The sequence below is a fragment of the Diabrotica undecimpunctata genome, chromosome 3 (genome assembly GCF_040954645.1).
Source record: "Diabrotica undecimpunctata isolate CICGRU chromosome 3, icDiaUnde3, whole genome shotgun sequence".
NCBI classification, from domain to species: domain Eukaryota; kingdom Metazoa; phylum Arthropoda; class Insecta; order Coleoptera; family Chrysomelidae; genus Diabrotica; species Diabrotica undecimpunctata.
Genome location: NC_092805.1, coordinates 13,902,339 through 13,924,825, shown reverse-complemented (window position 1 = coordinate 13,924,825; position 22,487 = coordinate 13,902,339). Strand labels below are relative to the sequence as shown.

Here is a 22,487-nt window from a genome sequence, read left to right as displayed (position 1 = left end):
TTTAAATATAAAGGTGCTACAACTTATTTATTTCCTATGTTAACAAAATTTAATTAATTGGGTTTACTTTTTCTTGTTATGGTCTTGGTAAAACCAATTGACTAGATTATTTTTATATTCACACATTTACGATCAGGTTCTGTGTTGGTGTAAATTTTTTTTCGTTAATTTTTATTCATTTTAATTTTGATTTTTTGCCTTCGGTGTTAATTTTTTATATTTGTTATTTCAAAATATTTCATTTTTTTAGTTTTATTTTTTATAGAGATTTTCTTTCCATATCACTGTTTATTCTACACTACAAACATCTACACACAACCAAACTTATATGGAATCATCTGATATTTCTTATTATTTTAAGCGAATTAAAAAAACACCAACCTAAGTCAAAGAATATTTATTTTAAAGCAATTTAATCACCAAGAGATAAAAATTAAAGAAACCCATAAATTCTTAAATAATTAAATAGAAATTATTTGTTTTATAGTTAATAGCATACAAAATTTCAATGTACAAGGAATGGCGTTTAAATTTTTTTTATTTATTTATGTTTTTTTAGTAGACAGTTACTAATACTAGACCTTAGGCAGCCTCCAATTCGCGTGGGCATGCTCCTAAACAAATTGTAAAATTTTTATTGTGGTAGGTTGTTTCCTTTCTTTAAGAACAACTTGTACTAGCTGTACGGTGTTTAGTGGATTATCCTGGCGAGGTCTAATTCTTTTTTTAAGCATATACCACAAATGCTCTATAGGATTAAGATCGGGTGAGCAAGCAGGTCTCTACAGAATAGCGATATCTTCAGCTTCAAGGAAGTCTGTAGTGACTCTGTTGGTATGTGGAGGTGCATTATCAATTATCATGCATGAAAATTAAATTTTTTTCCACTGCACTTTTTAAGAGTCTAACTAGAGGTTCTAGAACCAAATTAACATACCTTCTAGCTATTAAAGTTGGTTGAATGGAAATTAAGGAAGTTTCTTCACCGAACATATTACTTCCCCAGAACACTTCCTCCTTTATGTCTGTGAACAGATCTTCCTGGACCTCTAAGTAGACGAATTTATTGGTCATATGATTTTGCCCAAATCGTAGTTTCGTCTGAAAATAGCACATTTTGACAATTTCCAATGTTCTTGTTTTGGTATTGAAGACACCAATTTAGGCGATCAATCTTATGCCGCCTGGTTAACTCGAGAATCCGTAACTGTCTACTGCTATATAGTGCTTGGGCACGAAGTCTTCTTATCGTTTCAACTGAAACACTTACACCTGTACCTTCCAAAAGCTACTTTTGGAGTTGCGGTGAGAAATTGTTGTGTCTTTTCTAGCTACTTGGACAATAAAACGATTCTGTCAAACCGTTGTTACTTTTTGGCGACTTTATCTTGGTCTATTCTTAAGCGTTCCTAATTCCTGATACCTAGCATAGGTTTTTGGCACAATGCCCTGTATTACGCCTACCACTGTAGCTATGTCCCTCTAAGACATTCATTGCTACACAAGACTAATAATTTTTCCCCTTTGCACATCCGTTAACCCCACATAAGGCATATTTTCCTTTTTGAAAGAGAAAGTTAGTTTATTTATTTTCGTTCAATTTACAACTAAAACAAAATCTATTCCGTGTCGGGCAGTGTTATCTGATTGTTTTATTGGTTTGTTTATTTTCAATAAAAACCTTTATTCTTCGCAACAATAACAAGTTTTTTCAAAAGAAATAAATATTAGTTTGAAATGCATGATGATTCTATATAAGTTTGGTTGTGTGTGTAAATGATCTGAATCTCACAATAATTTTTCAACGATTATCCATCTGATAAATGATTTCTCTCTTTAGAAATAATTAATCTGGCACTCTGCTACCAGATGACGCCACACTCATGAGAATTAAATTATTTTGTCTTTATTTGACCCTACATACAACTAATTCGTTTTATAATAAGCTACAAATGATTTCCCATCTATTATATTAGTTTTTTTTAGTAAGGATTTTGTCTATTTTATAAATCTTGGAATAATTTACAAAATTTGACTCTTAGGTAATAATTAGTCTGGAACTCTACTGTCAGATGGCGCCACGTTCAGAATAACTTAATTGTTGTTTCGTTAATTATTTGACCCTACATCTACAAACTAATGAGTTTTGTAATTTTCTATAAACGATTTCCTATCTATTACATTAGTTTTTATCTAAAACTAAGTTATTTGCAGTCGGTTTATGTCATGTCCAAAAATAATTAATTTGATTCAATTCCGCCGAACAAAGTTGTTCGGCATTGTTCGGTGTCAATACTCTCGTTATCAGAAAATCAGAATATTTGTCGGATTGTCACATAGAGGTGTCATGGGTTTTTTGGGTTGCTTTTCTTATAGTTATATAGGTATCGGCAGCGCCGTATTGTTAAGGAGCTGTTTATATTCTTTAGTCATAAGGTTGAGTCGGCGAATGTATGGTGGTGAATTGAGGAGGTGTCAATCAAAATCAATCATGTCCACCTTAAGAAGTTTTAGGGAAATCGTAAAAAACGTATTAGTAAATAACCTTACATGAAAAATCGGATAAATTAGCATATATCATTTTATTTATTGAAATTAACTGACTCTTAGTAAATATTTCAAATCTGAAGGTATAAATAAGCCTGTAAATACATTTTAAAAAAAGGACATGTTCTTATTTGATTGGACTTCATGGACGTTGATAGAAGGGGTTGATAAAAAAAACTCTTAGACTACTTAAAATATCTATTGTATTGTTACAAAAAATATCTTGAAAAATGGCTAACATTTACCAACGACACTTTCCACAAAATATAAATGTTTAAATGTGTAGTCCAATGTCAGGTTCTAGACAATCACAGGATTCGTCCACTTCATCAGCATCAATTTCGTCGTCCTGGACTTCCACTATTATGGTCTTATACCAAGATAAAAAGTCATGTTTCTGCCAGTCATCACCATACATTTTCACAAGTAACGTCTCCACGTCCTTCTTCTTAGCTGCTTTCACTATATTGCTCAGTGGAAGTGACTCTACAGGAGTTGAGAACGACCTTGCAGAATGCCAGCCTTTTTTTTTGAGGCTTGTTGTAGGTTTCAAAATCACTTTCAAACCTAAAATTCTGTGCCGATTTCACTTTGATAACAGTAAGTTCTTGTCCATTGCGGTTGACAGCTTTCTCTTTCCTCACAAAAATCCTCTTCTTTTCAGATATCATTTCAATGTTTTTAAATCGTGTAGCCAAACTTTTAGCATCAATCAATCCCCAATCCTCTCCAAGTTTCCGTACTTCTCCAACAGAACTATATACATTGTAGTACTCTTCCTTTGTTGCAATGGTAGGCTGCTTCCTGAGTAACTTTTCAACCCTTCCGAACACCCGATCAGCGGGGAGGAAGCTATGCCCGCGAACAGGGTATGTTAGAACAATCTCCTCTAAAGCATTTTGCACTGATCCTAAGTAATACACTAATGTGTGAACAACGGCATTGTTTTTGTTTTGACCGGCACACCCATCACAGAACAGATTCAGTCTTTGATTTGAGATTTGAAAAATTAGCGGAGTTCAAGAAATTTATAAGTGCAGATGAAACTTCGGTCGCACCCCTTCCTGCAAGTTCTTCAGTCCATACGTAAAATATGGGGTTTTGTGCGTTTGATGCTACAATGCAAAAAGAGTAAAAACTTAATTGTCTTTTGTAGAACGCGTCTTGAATAGGAGTTTTGCGAAGTGCTTGAATTTGCTGGAGATCAAAACAGAAGTAACCTCATTTTCTTTGTTTTCCTTTAAGAGCCCATAAAAAGCATTAGATCTTAATCTGTGTATTCTTTTCTCCATCATAAATTGGTTGACCACTACCAAGTCTTTCACAGCTTTAGCCTTCTCAATTTTCAGCTGAAGATCTATTTTATTGCATGTACTGCAAACGTCAGAAGCTGGTGATGAAAATCCGATATTTAATTCATTGAAAACTCTCCTAAACATAGATTTCTTAACTTTAAGATTATCAAGTACAGAATCATTGTATATTAGCCACAACTTCTTAATGTTTAAGTCTGCACCAAGATAAATCCTTTTCGATTTTTTTCGATTACAGTGGCTTTCTTTTCCTCTTAAATTTCTCAAAAAAAGGCGGACTGATTCCTTGTTTGCAGCAGATTTGTGACTCTTCCTATCGCCACCCCTCTGATCCTTAACAGCCTTTCCCTCTTTCACCTTTTTAGAAATATTAGTCAATCTTGTTCCCTTCACCATGGTAATATGCATGAAAAGTTTCCTACACACAGGTATAACTTTACCGGTTGATGAAAGTATAGAATATTGTACACTAAAACTTTTAACCTTTGATTTTTCAGAGGTAGGCCTAGGCCTTCGCCGCTTTATGTTACGTTGATTTATCCAACTGGCAATGGTGTTATCTTGCGTGTTTTTGTCAGGTATTTTGTAGAGGATATTTCAAACAAAAATAGCATCTATAGGCCTAACTATTGCACATTTCATACCTTTGTTCATGTGTTTACATGGAACAAACACACGACATCCCACTGGAGTACTGTATCGCTTAAGCTTGGCTCTAGTTTTTTTATCCACAGTCTTTTTATTTTTACGAGATCCTTCATTGGCATCGCCCACTCTCACTAAGTTTTCTTCATCCATGGAAAATTTCAATTTTATTTAATAAAAACTACTATAATAATATTAAAATTAAACCATAGTGCAATACAAACTCAATACTCGCTATCGACATAACCTAGAGGGAAAACACAGACAATGTGTTGACATGGTCAAATCACGTGACCAAATCGGGGCACTCCTATTAGCTGAATGGACATGTGGTGGTATGATTGAAACCAACTGTGGACATGATTTCATTTGATTTGGGAACCTAATATTGTGTATTCATTTTAAACAGGACATGATTTTTTTTTAACCGAAACCGAAAACACCATAGAATAGGATTCACTCTTTATATTATGAAACAGCTGCTAACTCATTTTTTGATTTTTATGGACATGATTGATTTTGATTGACACCTCCTCAATTGTCGTTCAGCACTGGTAAATACCCTGGTTGGTGTGGATTTGATTAGGTACTTCAGAAATCCCTCTCAGTGTATTATTTAGCTGGACATCAATATTTTGAACATAAGCACTGTTGATTCATATTGGTGCGCAATATTCAGCTACAGAATAAACAAAACCTAAGCCTGAAAACTTGAGTGCGGATGCCAATGCTCCTTATGTTGTACTGCAGAGCTAAATGAAGTTATTTCTGTTATTAAGCTTCTCGGCAACTGTACTTAAATGTTATCTAAAGCTTAACGTACTGACACAGTCATGCCTAAATATTTTGGGTGTTTATTGTGGTTGAGTTGTGTATTATCAAGTGTTCTTGAAGCCAAATTGTTGTTTACATATAAGCAGTTTACTTCGGTTTTTAAAAGTAACTTCCCATAGCATCTAGGTCTTCCGTCAGAATCACTTCAGCTTGTATTAACATAGCCCAGTCATCGGCATAGCCAAACTTTCTTGATGGTGTCTAAAGAAACCTAATACATTATGATGTAAAGACTTTAGACTAATTAGTCTCGTAAGTCACTCTCTCAAACTGCTTGTCAAGATAATTCTCAATGGACTCAATGAACAGAAATGCAAAGAAACAATGGAAAATAATAATTCTGTTTCAGTGATGAATTGAGTTTACATTACTCAAACCATCATAAGAAGTACATAAAGCAAATTACGTCTGCTTTATAAACTCAAAAAAGGCGTTTAATCGGTCGTTTAAATATCTAGAGATGATGGGAATATGTGATAAAGATAAAAGGTTTGAACAAAATTTATATTAGAAGCAAAAAGCCTGTCTGGCTTTGACGAGACCGACAAAATTTTCATCCAGAGGAGTCAGAGAAGGTGTCTTGACCCCAATGTTAAAAGTCTTAGAAGAACAATATGGAATTACTTCGAATTAGGGGGGAAATTGTTAGAATAATGTCTGATATACGGATAATATAGCGTTCTTGGCTAAAAGTATCGAATATCTTTAATTCCTTATAGACTTGAGTTAGTACAGCGTACAACAAGAACGAATTTGACAAAAATACATCAAAGACGAAGTGGCTTAATGAAAATGATAAAAATATACTTTTTCCTTCAACTTCAGTGATAGTTTTTCATCTTAGTACATTGTTTAAAGATAATATTTTCCTGTTGATCTCCTTGGACTATTCAAGAGAAATACCTCTTTTATAAATAAAAAAAGAAAATACAAAAATACTTTTTATTTCACTTTTTAAAGTAAATGATTTAGTTATTAAAGTTACATTAAAAATAAATTATGACCGATATAAATGAAAGATGGACATAAACAATGAAAAATTACCTAAAAATGATGTTGCCTAGAAGGTTTTCTTAAACTCGGCATTCACAAAAATAGCGAAAGCGTTACTCTTAGGTCTTATGTAAAAGAGAAGTCCCAAAGTGATAAAACATTTAGAATAAAAATAATTAACTACTTAAAATGCAAGTTAAAACAGCGTTTTTATCAGTCTGCCTGTGCTAACTTGTCTACTTCGACCTAGTTAACAATAAAAAAAGTAAAAAATTGTTAAAACTTTTTATCGAAAAACTTCTGGGACTTCTCGTGATAAAAAAACTGATTTACATTAAAATGATTCAAACTGTTCTCTTTAATTGTTCAGAAATAGCTTCTAAAAAGTCTTGGGTGTTCAAGAACATTCCCTCCTTAACATTGGGAAGTCCATGGATGGAAGCTGCCAAATCTTTGGTCATTTTTCCACTTTCAACTGTGTCTACGCAAGCTTGCTCCAACTTGTTGCCGAAAGCGACGAGATCTTTATTACCATCGAGGTTTCCACGGTGGATTAGACCTCTGGTCCACGCGAAGATAGATGCGATGGGATTGGTTGAGGTTTGCTGGCCTTTTTGGTGCATCCTGAAACAATGTCAACATTACAGCTTTGTAAGTAAAGTATTTCCGTTCCCAATCTACCATAACTTCAAGGATGGTCTATGATTATAAGAAAATATACCGATTGTTATATGTTTTAATGAAAAAGGAAGAGAAACTCGGGAAAGAGTTCAAACATGAATAATCCAAACGGTATTAAACTGACAGAAGGAAGGTGTGACGTGATGGGGGTGATTATTTAGATTTATTTATGTCTACAGTCCCTGCTCAATTTTTTTTTAATTTCAAGCGCCATAAAAGTATCTTAGCAGTGATACAGAGGTGCTGAATGGGGTGCATAACAATTAGTGAATAATCATGTAAGTTAAAAATGGTTAAATCAATCGTTTTGATTTAGTTTTCAAAATTTTACAGATGGCAATAGAATTTGCTAAAAGTGTGCAGTATCTCGACTTTTTTCAACTTTAGCTTTTCACCTAAATTAGTGATTGGATTAGAAAATAGCCAGAAAGTGGCATATCAATCGTCAGTTCTAAGATTGAGTAAAAAAAAGATAAACGTTTTCTTACGGTTGGGAAAGATTTCTGTCACCCCCAGAAGGCAACGAATTTGAAAGAATTTGGCTGTAAAGAAACAGGGTGTTCAGTATCGGTGGCCAGTGTACGCCGAAATGTGTAGGTACAGCATGGGCTTCAAATGACGCAAGCTGGTTAAGAAGTCAGAACTAACACCAAAAATCCTCAAGAAAAGCTGAACTTGCTTACATAAAGATTAGACTATTAACATTTGCAGGTTTTGTTTAGTGATGAACCCACATTTAAAATTATGGATAATAAGACCCAATTTGTCCAAAGACGGCCAAGGGAAACCATGTGAAAGGTTGTTTAACAAATAGAATTAAACAAACCACTTCAGTAATTCTTCTTCTACGGCACTAGATCCCAAATTGAGCCTTGGCCTCCTTTATTTTTGCCTCCACCTTTGCTTGTCTGTGGCTAATTTTCTCCATACACGGACTCCTAAAAGGGCTTGTGCGTCGCTGTTTACTGTGTCTTCCAGCGCTTTCTTGGCTTTCCAACCGGTCTCTTTCCTTGCATTCTAGCATTCAGTGCTCTTTTTGGTAGCCTATCCTCTCCCATTCTTAACACATGTCCGGCCCAATGCAATCTTTGTATTCTAATGAAGTCTGACAGTGGTGCTTCCTTATAAAGTTGATAAAGCTCGTTGTTGTATCGACTTCTGAAGATTCCGTTTTCCCTCACAGGTCCTAGTATTCTTCTCAGTACTTTCCTTTCGAATGTGTCGAGTTTGCTTTTGGATGTTTCTTTCAGGACCATGCTTCACTGCCATAGCATGCTATTGGTCGAATTAAGGTTTTATAGATTCTCATTTTTTTTTATTTCGGTAGACATTTTTAGACCGAAATATATGGGAGAGGGCAAAATAAGCTCTGTTTGTCTGCATTATTCTCTTCCGTATTTCTCCATCTTCTGATCTGTCGGCATATATTTCTACTCCCAGGTATGTAAACTTTCCAACCGTTTCAATGTCATCTTCATGCATAATGTTTTGTGGGACTATATTTCTTCTCGTCTGTATCATTATTTCTGTTTTTTCTGTGTTTTCAGACCTAGCCTCTTTGTTTGCGTTGTTTGTAGTTGAACCGTTCGTTTGGTCAGTATGTTTTCTCGTCCAGTTTGCACTTGCCTAACCGCATACTCCAGTGCCAGGTTAAAAAAAGTTGGGGCCAGCCCATTTACCTGCTTTAGTCCCTGCGAAATCTTGAAAAAGTCTATCCGGTGGTTTTGTATTCGTACAGATGCCTGAGTTTTATCCATTGTGGCTGTATTGAGTCTAATTAGCTTGTGTGGTATTGCCAATTCAGTTAATATATTGTAGAGTTTGTTCATTAAACATGCCGTAATGCTGGCAGGGAGAGAAAATTTAACACCGAAAGAAAGGAAACATAAAGAATGGATGAATGAGGAAATACTACAGTTGATGTGTGAAAGAAGGGTACACAAAACAAATAACCCGATAAGATACAAAGAAACAGATAAACTGATAAAAAAGAAAATAAGAGAAGCTAGAGAAAGATGGCTAAGTGAGCAATGCCAGGAGTTGGAACAACTGGAGCGAAAATATGACTTTTTAATGTACACAAAAAGATTAAAGAAATGACAGGAAGGAGAAGAACAACACAGATAGGACAGATCAAAGATACAGATGGTATACTCATAACAGATTTACAACAAAAAATGAATCGATGGACAGAATACATATCACAACTTTTTGATGACAAAGATAGACAAGAAATCTCAAACGAATATACAGATGATACAGGGCCTGATATAATCAGAGAAGAAATAGATTATGCAATCAAACAAGCGAAAAGTGGTAAGGCCCCCGGTCCTGATGAAATTCCCGTAGAACTGCTCAAACTTATGGACGATGAATCTATTAAAACACTCCTAGATCTATTTAACACAATATATAGAACTGGAATAATACCTAGGGAATGGCTCCGTTCGACCTTTATACTACTGCCAAAAAAGGCAAATACAAGGGAATGCAGCGAATATCGTACGATAGCTTTGATGAGTCATGCTCTAAAACTGTTCCTGAAAATAATCCATAATAGGATCTATAGGAAATTAGACGCAGACATCAGTAACACTCAGATGGGATTCAGAAAAGGGCTGGGTACAAGGGAGGCTCTGTTTGCAATGAACGTTCTCTCACAGAGATGCTTAGACACGAACCAAGAAATTTACACCTGCTTTATTGATTTCGAAAAGGCCTTTGACAAAGTACAACATGAACCACTAAGACAAATTCTAATAAAGAAAAATATAGACAGCCGAGATATTCGAATTATATGCAACCTATATTGGAATCAAACAGCAAATGTGAAGGTTGAGGGTAGGCTAACAGAAGAAATTCAAATCCGTCGAGGAGTCCGGCAGGGATGCATCTTGTCGCCACTTTTATTTAATCTGTATAGTGAAGCTATTTGTGAACAAGCACTCGAGGAAGAAGATCTTGGTCTGATAATAAATGGTGAGACGATCAACAATATAAGGTATGCTGACGATACGGTTCTCCTAACGGGAACGCTAGTAGAACTACAACATCTCGTTCAAAGTCTCAATATAGACTGTAACAGTTACGGCTTGAAAATTAATTTGAAAAAAACTAAATTTATGGTAATCACGAAATCAAAGAACATCAGAGCTAATCTTGTAATAGACAATACAACGATTGAGCGTGTGTCCTGTTATAAATATCTAGGTGCTTGGATCACAGACGATACTGATCAAACAAAAGAGATTAGATGTAGAATAGAAATCGCTAGATCAGTCTTTAATAGAATGCGCAAACTCTTTTGCAATCGTGATATCAATATAAAGTTACGAATACGAATGCTGCGGTGTTATGTCTTTTCTACCCTGTTGTATGGAGTAGAGGCTTGGACACTAAAACAGTTGACCACAAAAAACATCGAAGCTTTCGAGATGTGGTGCTATAGGCGCATTCTCAGAATATCATGGATGGACCGCGTCACTAACACGCAAGTACTCCAAACTTTAGACAAAAGATGCGAAATTCTAAATGAGATAAAAACTAGAAAGATGGAATACTTGGGGCACATTGTGAGAGGTGAAAAGCACGAACTTTTAAGAAATATCATGCAGGGCAAAATTAAGGGCAAAAGAAGTGTGGGAAGGAGAAAAATATCGTGGCTTCGTAATCTACGTGAATGGTTCGGGTGTAGTTCGATTGAACTTTTTAGGCACGCTGCTAACAAAGTCGCAGTGGCCATTATAATTTCCAATCTCCGCTAGGAGTGGCACGAGAAGAAGAAGAAGAGTTTGTTCCTTTTGACTGAGTCGTATCCCTATTTGAAGTCTACAAACACGTTGTGAACATCAATGTCATGTTCCCATGATTTACTCAAGATCTGTTTGACTGCAAATATTTGATCCAGTGTCGATCTTCCCCGTCGGAAGCCCGTCTGATACTCTCCAATAATATTATCTGCTAGTGGTTGGAGCCGCTGGTTTATACTATACGTGAGGACTTTAGAGAAATTCCACAGTAGTTTTTGCCCTGGAGTCTCCTTTTTTATAGATCGGGCATACTATACTTTTCTTTCAGTCGTCGAGTATTTTCTCTTCTTCTTGCCATACGTCTTGCATGAGCACGTGGATGTGACTTGCTAGGTGGTCGCCACCTACCTTATACAATTCTGCTGGTATTTCGTCAACTCCCGGGGCTTTATTGTTTTTCTGAGCCTTAATAGCTTCGAGAACTTCCTCTATGGTTAGAGCTCTTACTCCATTTACTACTTCATTCTCTTCTACGTAGTTCGTACCCATTTCATCCTCCATTTCCACTTGTGTACCAAGTAGTGTCTGAAAATAATGCTTTCGTACTATTCGTACTGATTTCATCTTTACATAGACTTGTTTGAGGTTTATACCCACTTTTTACCTTTTTTAGGTATTCGTATGCCCGTCTAATTTCGTTGTTTTTGAAATTTTCTTTAATTTTTTTTTTATTTGTCCATTTTTAGAGGCTCTTTTTTATTTCTACATATCTTGTCTGCTTTCCGTCTTGCGAGTTCAAATGATGTTCGTCCTTCTCTTTTCTTCTTGTTATATACATTTTGTGTGCTTCATTTCTTTCCTCTATTGTTTGTCTGCACACGTCATCGAATCATGCTCTTCTTCAGTAATTACCTGGTCTACAATGGGCGGTAAAGGAATTGGACGTTTATATGTGCTAGACAGGACCAGTATAAAAGAGCCTTGCAGACAAGATTAGAGCACAAATGAACGAATGGTTTGGTAATGGTCACAATGTCTTAATGAAGGGATGCTTGCCCATCAAAAAGTTTTTTGATGGGTAAGAAATTTCTCTATTACGATGGCCAGGCAACTCACCAGACATGAACACCATCGAAAATGTCTGGGAGCGCCTAAAAAAGAAATTGACCAAGAAAGTAATAATAAACAAGGTTCAGTTGATAGAGAGCATTATTTTTCATTGGAACCATAATGACAATTTTTAAAAGAAATAGCAGCAAGATACATAAATAGCATTCCTAGGATAGTGACTGCACTTGTTAAAGACGAGGGTGGCTTAACAAAATAGTATTGTAGTAAAATTGTGTAATAATTTAATTTTTTTTTTGTTCAATAAATATACATGAAGATTAAGACTATCATTTATGTAATCCTCTATGTAGAGCTAACCTAGTTATAATTATAACTGATTTTGAAACAAAGAAAAATTGCTCAGTGACTAATAATAAGAGCAGGGAAATAAAATTTCATTTTAACCAGTTGTCTTCTGACACTCACTTTTGTCAATAGTACGTAAAAATGTTCAGTCATGTCGGAAAATTCGTATCGCAGCAGAAAATGCTTCAGAAACAATTAGAATCTCTACTTTTATTTGAAATAAACCTACATTTAGACAGTATAATTCCGTGATTTCGATCGTGACATTTTGAAGATGACTGCCGCTATAATGATAAGGACAAAAAGAAAGAAAATATGTAATACAGCCAGCCTGGGATAATTTCTTGTAGCAATAGTCAAAGTTTAATAAAACCAAAGTAATATTAAGACGTAGTCACCTATAATGTCTGGTTACTGTTCCGTGCGCAGCTTCCGATTCGATGGTCTTTCCATCGGGACACATCAATACTGAAGTCATCATACCCAAAGAGCCATAACCCTGGGCAATTACATCTGATTGGACGTCTCCATCGTAGTTCTTGCAAGCCCATACGAACCCTCCTGAAGACTTAATAGCTTGGGCTACCATGTCGTCGATAAGACGATGCTCGTACCAGATCTTTTTGGCATCAAACTGGGCTTTGTAGTTTCTAGAAATAAAAAATACCTTTAATATTCAGATTTGTCCATAAAAAACACTTCTAGTAGGTGTCTAAAAATATGTATACAGACATAAATAAATATGTTGTTTTAATTTAAAAAGTACGAGAACATAAAAACTTACTTCTCGAAGATTTCCTGGAATATATCTTTAAATCTACCATCATATTTTTTCAAAATTGTGTTTTTCGTGGACAAGTATACTGGCCAGCCCTTTTGAATACCAACTTGGAATGAAGAATGAGCAAATGATGCAATACTTTCGTCTGTGTTGTACATAGCCATCCCAACACCTGAGTCTTTGTACCTGAACACTTCATACCTCTGTTCTTTGCCATCATCAGTTGTTACGACTAATTCTAGCTGAAAATTGATAAACATTTTGAAAATATTTATCCATTTAAAAAATATTGTGAAAAACAGTTAATAATACTACTCTTTATACAGCTAGTGAAGTTTAGAATTATAGCCAAAGAGGTAACAGTAGAAATGCTATGATTCAGCCTCCAATTGTTATTCTTGGTTTTATCTTGGTTCTATCGGCATACACTTAGTTAATACAAGAAAAGAATTTAATTAATAAAGCACTTAATTTCGCAAACAACTTTAGCCGTCGTGTCGCCGATACCCCTAAACAAGTAGTTATTAGCTGCATCTAGTAATGAGTAAATAAAACTTTCTGGTTGATTGATTTCCTATACCTGCGACGTACATTAAAAGTTCGGCACAGAGCCATCTAGCGGAAGTTACTTGACTATGATTTTCGTAAATTGTGACATTTCTTATAGTAAACAACAATGGCAGATTGAAAATCTATCGCGTGGTTTAGTTCCAATTGTTGAGCGTATAGCAAGAGTCACGATGGCATAATTTTAACAATGGAGCCTAATATAAGCCTTGTGTTTCATCACTTAGATAAGTAGTCCAGTGTATAATTTTATTATTAAACATAACTTTAAAAATGTACTTTAAACTGTTAACTGATTCTGGCTTCGTTTTTCTTTAATAAATCTTCTTATATACTAATTTTACAGAGCTGTAAGTCCGGAAACAACGTGGCAAACAAGATGCTAGAGAGTAAACTGTATGTACTTTATACTGATTTATTAATAAAATAATTATTTATACCAATCTTTGATGTTTTGACATTTAGGATTGGCGAAAAATCCTTATTAAAATTAATTCTTGTGCAATACAAAAGAAAATTATCTCCTACATGTTTACAATAAGCTAGATAATACATTTATATTTACCTTTCCAGGTTTATCTACAACAATATCGACAGCCTTGTATTGATCACCGTGTGCATGACGACCAATTACCATGGATTGAGTCCAACCAGGTATTAGTCTTGGAATGTTTTTACATAAAATAGGTTCTCTGAATACTGTTCCTCCAAGAATATTTCTTATGGTTCCATTTGGAGATTTCCACATCGATTTTAGTTTATATTCTACGAAAAAAACACATTTTTAAATCAAAATTATTAAAATTGCATAAATAAAAATATAAATGTGGGTCTAACAATAAAACACTGAAAACTTTTGTTTTCAACACTACAGATATATTTTTGGTATGCGTTTACATCACTTCTAAATGTTTACTAAGTTTACACTAAGAAATACCATCATCATCATCATCACCGTGGTAAGTTTACTGAAGGACATAGGCATAATACTACCGCAGAATTTGCACGGCAAACAGATGTTATTTTGGGCTCAATCTCCTCCTTAAATCCACAATTATAACGAGAAATACAAAAATAAAACAATAATACGTCCAGTCCTAACATATGGTTCAGCAACCTGGACTCTAACAAAAAGTAATTAAAACATGTTAGGATGTTTGGAAAGAAAAGTATTAAGATGAATCTATGGAGTAGTGAATGACAACGAAGTGTGGAGAAGACGATACAACTTCGAGCTTTATAGAATATACCAGGAACCAGATATAGTAAATCATATAAGACAGGACGTCAAGGTGGATAGGGCATGTAACGGATGGAACAAAATGACCCAGCTAGAAAAACGCTCCTTGATAGACCCATTGGTTAGAGAAGAAGAGAAAGACCCAGAACCAGGTTCCTTGCTAACATCGATGAAGACATGAGAAATATGGGAATACGTGTTTGGCGGAAGAAGGCGATGGATAGGGACGACTGGAGGGAAATTCGTGAAGAGGCTAGGATCCAAGCAGGGTTGTAAAGCCAGAATGATGATGACGATGAAGGACATAGGCCTCCCCTGATTGTATCTTTCCCTTTCTCCCCTGATTGAGTTTCTTAAATTGTAATTCATTAAATCTTTCATCTCTTGATGATGTCAACTTTAAAGGGAAGATATGAGCGTTTAATATTCAGTAATCAATACATTAGAAACATTTATATATTCGAGGTTAATCATGACACATGGATCATAAAAATAAACAAACAGGAAAAAAGTGTAATTATTGCAAAAAAAGTCATAGAGTTAGTAGATTGTGCTGTTTGTGAAGCTAATTACCATCCCAGTTGTGCAACGCGGGTAGAAACTGCTACAATAGGCGGAAAATATCTATGCTGTGAAAACATCGAAAAAAGTGAGGTTAGTTCACAAAAACTTTGTAAAAAGAGTGAAAATACTGAAAATTTCACTGATATGGATGAGAGAAAGATTAAAGCTATCATAAAAGAGTCTTTCCAGCAGTTTCTCAAACCAATGGAAGATAATATGACCAAAAAATACAAGGATTGGAAGGTGCTATGCAGTTTATGTCAGATTCTTTTGAGGAACAGAAAACTAGATTTGAGTCTGTCCTAGAGGAGCTTAAGATACTAAAACATGAAAATCAAGAAATGAAAAAACGATTACAGATAATGGAAAGCAAGTTGGATGATATTGAAGTTAGAGAAAAAGAAAACAATATCATAGTTGCTGGCGTTCCAAAACAAGTCAACAAAAGCCCTGTTCAGATAATGAATAAGATACTGAGAGCGATGGAAGTAAAGATTGAGGAAAAAGATATTAAGGAATGTTTTAGAATGAAGAACCAGGATGATGGACCAATTTTAGTAAAGTTTAGTAATGTTCAATTAAAAAAGGACGTACTAAAAACAATTAAACAGTTAAAAGGAATCACTTTAAATAAATGTAAACTGGAGGGCACAGAAAGAAAAATTTATCTTAATGAAGATTTACCATTAAATAAACGCTTGCTTTTTAAAAAGGTTAGAGAAATTAGGAGAGATAAAGGATACAAAGCAGCATATTGTACAAATGGAATCATTTATTTGAAGAAAACTGAAAAAGATGTTCCCATTAGGATAAGAGGCGAAAATGATTTGCCATAATACTAATCATTCCTCATAAAATATGTAAACATTAAGAAATTTTGTTGATAAATTCGCTGATATTAATAATATTTTTGATGACTATAAGGCAAGTGAAACTTACGAATGTGATAATCTAAATGAGATAAACTTTTTTGACAATTATTTACAAGATATTAACGTAATACATATTAATATAAGAAGCACATACCAAAACTTCAATCAGTTTTTGGTTTTTTTAGAATCTACAGAGAAAAACTTTGATGTGATAGTAATGTCTGAGTCCCATAAATTGTATAATTTAACAGATTTTAATATTCCAGGATTCAATATATATTTCAATGATAGCACACTAAATAGATGCGATGGGTGTGTTGTTTATGTTAAGCAGGAGTATATTGTAGATTGTCAAATAATTAAAGAAAACAACCTTAAAATGTTAAAAACCACAATAGAAAAAAATAACAAAAACCTAGTGATTTTTGCAACTTATAGATGTTTTTCAACAGAGAAAGAAGAGTTTATAAAGAACCTAAATAGAATTATGTTAAAAACAACTTTTGAACAAAATAAAATGTATGTGATGGTGGGTGACATGAACATTAACTTACTTACAACAGAAGAAGATACTACAAATAACTATTTAACAACAATGCAAGGGTTTGGTTTCTCTAGTGTAATAAATAAAGCAACTAGAAAAATAGGAGACTCTAAGACATGTTTGGATCATTATTTTCTAAGGTGTAATAATGAAATCTTTCAAAAAATGTATGCTGTGGTATTAGAACATAATCTTACGGATCATGATCCCATTCTGCTTAATATACCAATTCTAGGTCATGTTAATTCTAAAAATAACAAAAAATCTTACAATCTAATTAATTATGAGAAACTTGATGGATTTTTGGAAGCAGCGGAATGGGATGATGTTCTCGGAACACATGATGTGAATGTAAGTACAAAGCTTTTTATTGATAAAACTAAAAATATGATTGTAAGGTCAACAAAAACTATTAATGTAGGTTGTAAAAAAGAAAGATTAAAACCATGGATTACGGGGGGACTAATAGTTTCAATAAGAAAAAGGGATAGGTTAAAAAAAGAGTGTACTTTAAATAATAATAATTTATTTCTTATAAATAAATATAGGATGTATAGAAAAACTCTATCTAAACTAATACAAAATGCAAAATACTTTTACTATAAAAAGCTAGTACAAAATAATGCAAATGATCCCAAAAAACTATGGAAGGTAATAAAACAAGCTACTAATGATGAAGTATGTAAGACAGAAATTAGAACAATTGTAAATAGTGATAATGTAGAGCTAAATGATAAAAAAGACGTTGCAAATGAATTTAATACATATTTTACTAGTATAGGAAAAACATTAGCTGATAAAATCATGCAGTGTCCTGACAGGAGAGATAGCAGGGATAAAAAAAGGGTGTTAAATTCATTCTTATTAACTCCATGCAATGAAAAAGAAATATTGAGAGAGATACAAAGCCTAAAAAATGGGGTGAAGGGAGGTGAAGATAACATTTGTTCAAATTTAATTAAAAAATATAAAGAAAAGTTAATAAAGCCACTTCAGCATATTATTAATATAGTATTTGGTACTGGAGTCTTCCCAGAAATCTTAAAAACGACAATAGTACTGCCATTATATAAGCAGGTGACAGAAAGTCTACAAACAACTATAGACCGATTGCGTTAACTAGTACTGTAAGTAAAATAATTGAAAAATGCTTTAAAACAAAACTACTAAAATATCTAGAAAAAAATAAAATTCTACACTCAAATCAGTTTGCGTTCAGGGAAGGCTGTAGCACCGAAAATGTACTTTGTAAAGTTACAGAAAAAATACAAAAAAAAACTTGATGAAGGTAAGAAATTAATAGGTATATTCATGGATCTTCGCAAAGCATTTGACACTGTAGCACACCCAATTCTTTTAAAGCGTTTAGATATGATAGGCATAAGAGGTATTCCTAATAATTTAGTAAAATCTTATTTAACAGGCAGGAAACAAAGTGTAAAAATATCAGAGACAGAAAGTGAAAGACTGGAACTAGAGGTAGGGGTGCCACAGGGTACTGTGCTGTCAGCTCTGTTATTCAATGTATATATAAATGAAATTATGTCATTGCTGGATAAAGATGACATCTTTTGTTATGCAGATGATTCTGTGGCTGTAATTAGTGGAGATAATTGGGACGTGGTAAAAAGAAATGCTGAATTGGCTTTTCAAAAAATTAATGGGTGGTTAGAAGATAGCTTACTCTCACTAAATGTTGAAAAAACTAAGATTATCACTTTCTCGATGTCTACTCGTTCATTGCCAGATTTTCAAAACATTAAATTACATAAAGTGGGCTGTAAATTAGATAATAACGATAGTTGTAATAAAGTAGTTGAAAGGACACCATTTTTAAAGTACTTGGGAATATACATTGATGAAACTTTTCAATGGAAAGAACATATAAATTATGTAACTAATAAAGTTAGAAAGCTTATTTTTAAATTCTACGAACTAAGAAACATACTAAATTTTAAAGTACTTAAGCAGGTATATTATGCGTTTATAGAATCGGTAATTGGTTATGGCATAGTAGTTTGGGGAAATGCGGGTACAACAATTCTTTCAAAACTCAGAATAGCACAAAAATGGGTCATAAAAATTATGCTGTTCAAAAATAGAAGGTATGCAACTAACTTATTATATAGAGAAAGTGAAATATTAAATATTGATCAACTGTATAATAAGTGTGTAATTAGATTTATGTTAAAAAATACATATTATAAAGTAAACATAGAACACGGTATAAATACAAGAAATGTAACCCTAAATAACGTAAAAGTGAGCAGTCCTAAACATACACTATGTCAGAACTATATATATACTGTAGGACCAAAATTATTTAATAAGTTACCACAGAATATTAGGGCAAAACCTTACCATAAAGTAAAAAAAGAAATCTTTAAATGGATTAGAGACAACATAAAATAGGGAATTATTTAAAACAAAAAATTACTTTTAGTTTAATTTTATTAGAAAAATTGTATGTTTAATTTATATTGTTTTTATTATTTTTTATTAAATGATTGATAAAAAGCTCATTAGTTAATTGTAAATGATATGGGAAAGGACACACTCACAATATCCTAGATATCATTGTGTGTCAAAACGGTTAGCAGTAGGATTTAGTGTTAAGGAGGTGTAAAAGAAACTAAATTATTGTTAATTTTTACTACTATTCTATTACTGAAATGTGATTTATTGTCTAGTATTTGTATTTACACTGTACTATTGCTAATAAATAAATAAATTTGGAAGGTGTTTCAAAGACTACAACTTTGGACAGAGCAAAATAAATGAAAAAATTTTATCTTCCCAAGAAACCTATTCAAAAAAATATATGTAATGATTTTATTCAATGAAAAGCAATTATTCACAAAGAGCAACATGTTTCCAAGGACTTTCGTTTAAGGAGTCATGTAGGGTTGTATACCCCACTTTTACTGTTCAACACACTTGAGCCGGGCGGAATGCTGCCAGGAGACTGAAAGAGCAGTAACACGCAAGATAAAAGGTGCCTGCGTGGTATTTGTGCATTTAAAATGAACTATCCTACTGGAGGCAGCAGGCCACACCTCTTTTCAGACCTTAGACCTTACAGCTACATTGTGAGTTCTGCAATTATAAATGCTATTATAAAAGATGCAAAAGCTCTTAAGTGAACATTCATATGAAAATATTGAATTTAAGTAAATCTGTAGTCTCAAAACAGAGTAGGTATGGTTTACACGGTGTACTAAAACTTAAACCTGTTCTTTTTGTAAGTTTTACCTGAATCTTGTACCAGTTACAGCAAGCGGGATCTTTGTTTTTAGTGTTTCCTATCTTAGTATTTTAAAAATAGACCAAAACGTGAGAACAACTCAAAAATAATATTTTCAAAATGCCGTCGAAAGGTCAAATATTTATAATAGATAACAAACCGACCTATTTATTGCATATACATCAGTCTAAACATAATTATTGTGCTCAAACTGTTTCGTAACAGATTACCAGAGAAAACTACTTATCTAAAAAACATAACTAATGGTAGGTCAAAAATCAATTGAAAATAATAAATCCAGTTAGTCTGTACTTTGTTACGTTTGATCCTAATGTTAATTTGTTTTTCAGATATAATTAGATTATTACTTTTTATCTTTATTATGAGTACAAGATAGGGAATATAGATATACCAAATATTAGCCAAGGTATTTATTTTTGAAATAAATACATTATGTTGTCAAGGTATCTCAAAACTTTTTTGAATTATGAAAAGTATTCGATTACAACAGAAAATGGTTTTGAAGGAAGGAATGAAGGATTTTCTTGAAAGTGGCGATGTAGGTAAACATAATGACGATATAATTATCGATGAATCTAAGATAAAAATATACAGGAGTAGGATATATATTATAATTTAACTTAAAAGTTTATAAGTTTACATATTTCCTGTATATCAGACCCTAAGGAAGCCTTAAATAGACAAACCAATTCACAGAAAAATATATATGCTGTGGGACTGATTAAAGATTCGGCTCTTATTTATTTAGAAGTTAACTGCAAAAAGGAGCTCTGAAGAGACTGAAGGTTACTGATTGGCAAATGGTGCCAGATCGTACATCGTAAATGCTCCACGTCGGAGGTAGCTGGAGAGAAGGTAAAAGAGCCAGTAAAGAAAAAAAGCTGAAAGAATCCTATACAGGTATTTTAAGGTTCTAGAAGGTATATGAGGGATAGCTGATGACAAATCCTTGAAGATTTACAGCTGATTTTTTTGCCTATAAAACGGTTGTTATACATTTTAAAAATATTGCAATTAGCCAAAGAAACCGAGATATTGTCATTTTTCAGCGCGATCCAATTTGAAGTTCCACTAAAAAAAAAAAACGGAGCTCGGAAAGGCGATATTTTACGAGTACCATGACTTTAACGGGTTTTACATTTTTACTGTTTCTCGGTATATGCCATCTATAAAAGGATCATAAAATTTAGATCTTCGTTTATAATCTGTTCAATTTTCAGCTGTTAATGTTAATAAAAAATAGAAATGTGATTTTAACAATAAAAAATTGTCATCTTGGTTCCTATTGTTTGTCATGAAAGGTTCTTTTTTTAAGATTGTGTTTTTTCACCATTTACTCTATACTCTTTACTATTTACAACAAAAATAGCAAAGTTATTACAAATGTTTACAAGCTAAAAAGTCAGCCCTTATTAAAACGGTTTTTTTAATAACAATTTCGATAAAACGTTAAAATTGTTTTAATATTAACATTGAAGCCTCAAAGAATCGATTGCGATCTGCCAAATAACTCTAGGTTTGGCAAGAACAGTTGTTTAAATAACCGCTCTCCAGGATAAACAAATTGAATAACTTACAAACTATTTGATGGATTTATGATCAATTTCTAGTATTTTTTTAACTCATTACTTGCCATAATTTCAAGTATGCCATATTACATATCATTATGCAAAAAAATTAACATTTATAAATGACTGCAAAAATAAGGTTTTTTTGCAATAACTTCAATTGTTTATGTATTGTAATTTAAAACCTCGCAGATTAAAACTTTTTAAGACCTACAACTTTTATTTGAACCATTTTTCTCTAAAATGTATAAAAAACGTTTTAAGCCAAAAAATTTTTTTTCATTTTTTAATATTGTTAAAAAAACTATACAAAACTAGGTGTACGTCGTCAAGGATTTAAGTACGTTTTAGAACCTTCAGAAACCGACATAAGATTTTTTCAGCCTGTTTTTTTTTACTAGCCTACTAAGAAAGGAATTGTTTCCTTTGAGTTTCCTTAAGTTTCCAAAGTACTATTACATCATATACATCGAATGTTATTATAATCAATTCAAAAGAACATAAAAAACGATTCGTTGAACAAAACCTCCAGCTATTAAGAGACATCTTTATAACCATAACCGTCAAAGGATGTATCTACACACAACGCAAAAGTCTAGGGATATTTTTATAAATAGACGTATTTTGTTTATCTGTAATCAACTTAAAAAAATTAATACAAAATTTGTAGTTTAAATTGTTGTTTAATATGTCAAAAACCATAAATTGCAAAAAAAACAGAAAATTGGAGCAAAAAAAATATATTGCAAATCACCCATGTTCCACATACCACCATAAAATGTCAAAAATACGAAATAATTAAACTTAAAATAAAGTATGGCCACCACGTTCGTTTATCACAGTTCTACATCTACTGTTCATGCTCCGAATCACATTGTTAATGTCTGATTGAGGTAGTTGTGTCCATT

At 33.1% G+C, this 22,487-nt stretch overlaps 1 protein-coding gene across 1 annotated transcript in view; it reads right to left on the bottom strand.

Moving 5' to 3' along the window:
- Positions 1–6,267: 6,267 nt before the first annotated feature.
- The window catches only part of LOC140436463 (isocitrate dehydrogenase [NADP], mitochondrial-like), a 40,338-nt gene continuing 24,118 nt past the window's right edge, over positions 6,268–22,487 (bottom strand). Inside the window, exons 4-7 of the mRNA XM_072525302.1 lie at positions 14,092–14,291; positions 12,963–13,201; positions 12,577–12,828; positions 6,268–6,956 (exon numbers count right to left, since the gene is read on the bottom strand). Coding sequence (XP_072381403.1) covers positions 6,677–6,956; positions 12,577–12,828; positions 12,963–13,201; positions 14,092–14,291 — 971 coding nt within the window. The 3' untranslated portion in view covers positions 6,268–6,676. The remainder of the gene's footprint in view (positions 6,957–12,576; positions 12,829–12,962; positions 13,202–14,091; positions 14,292–22,487) is intronic.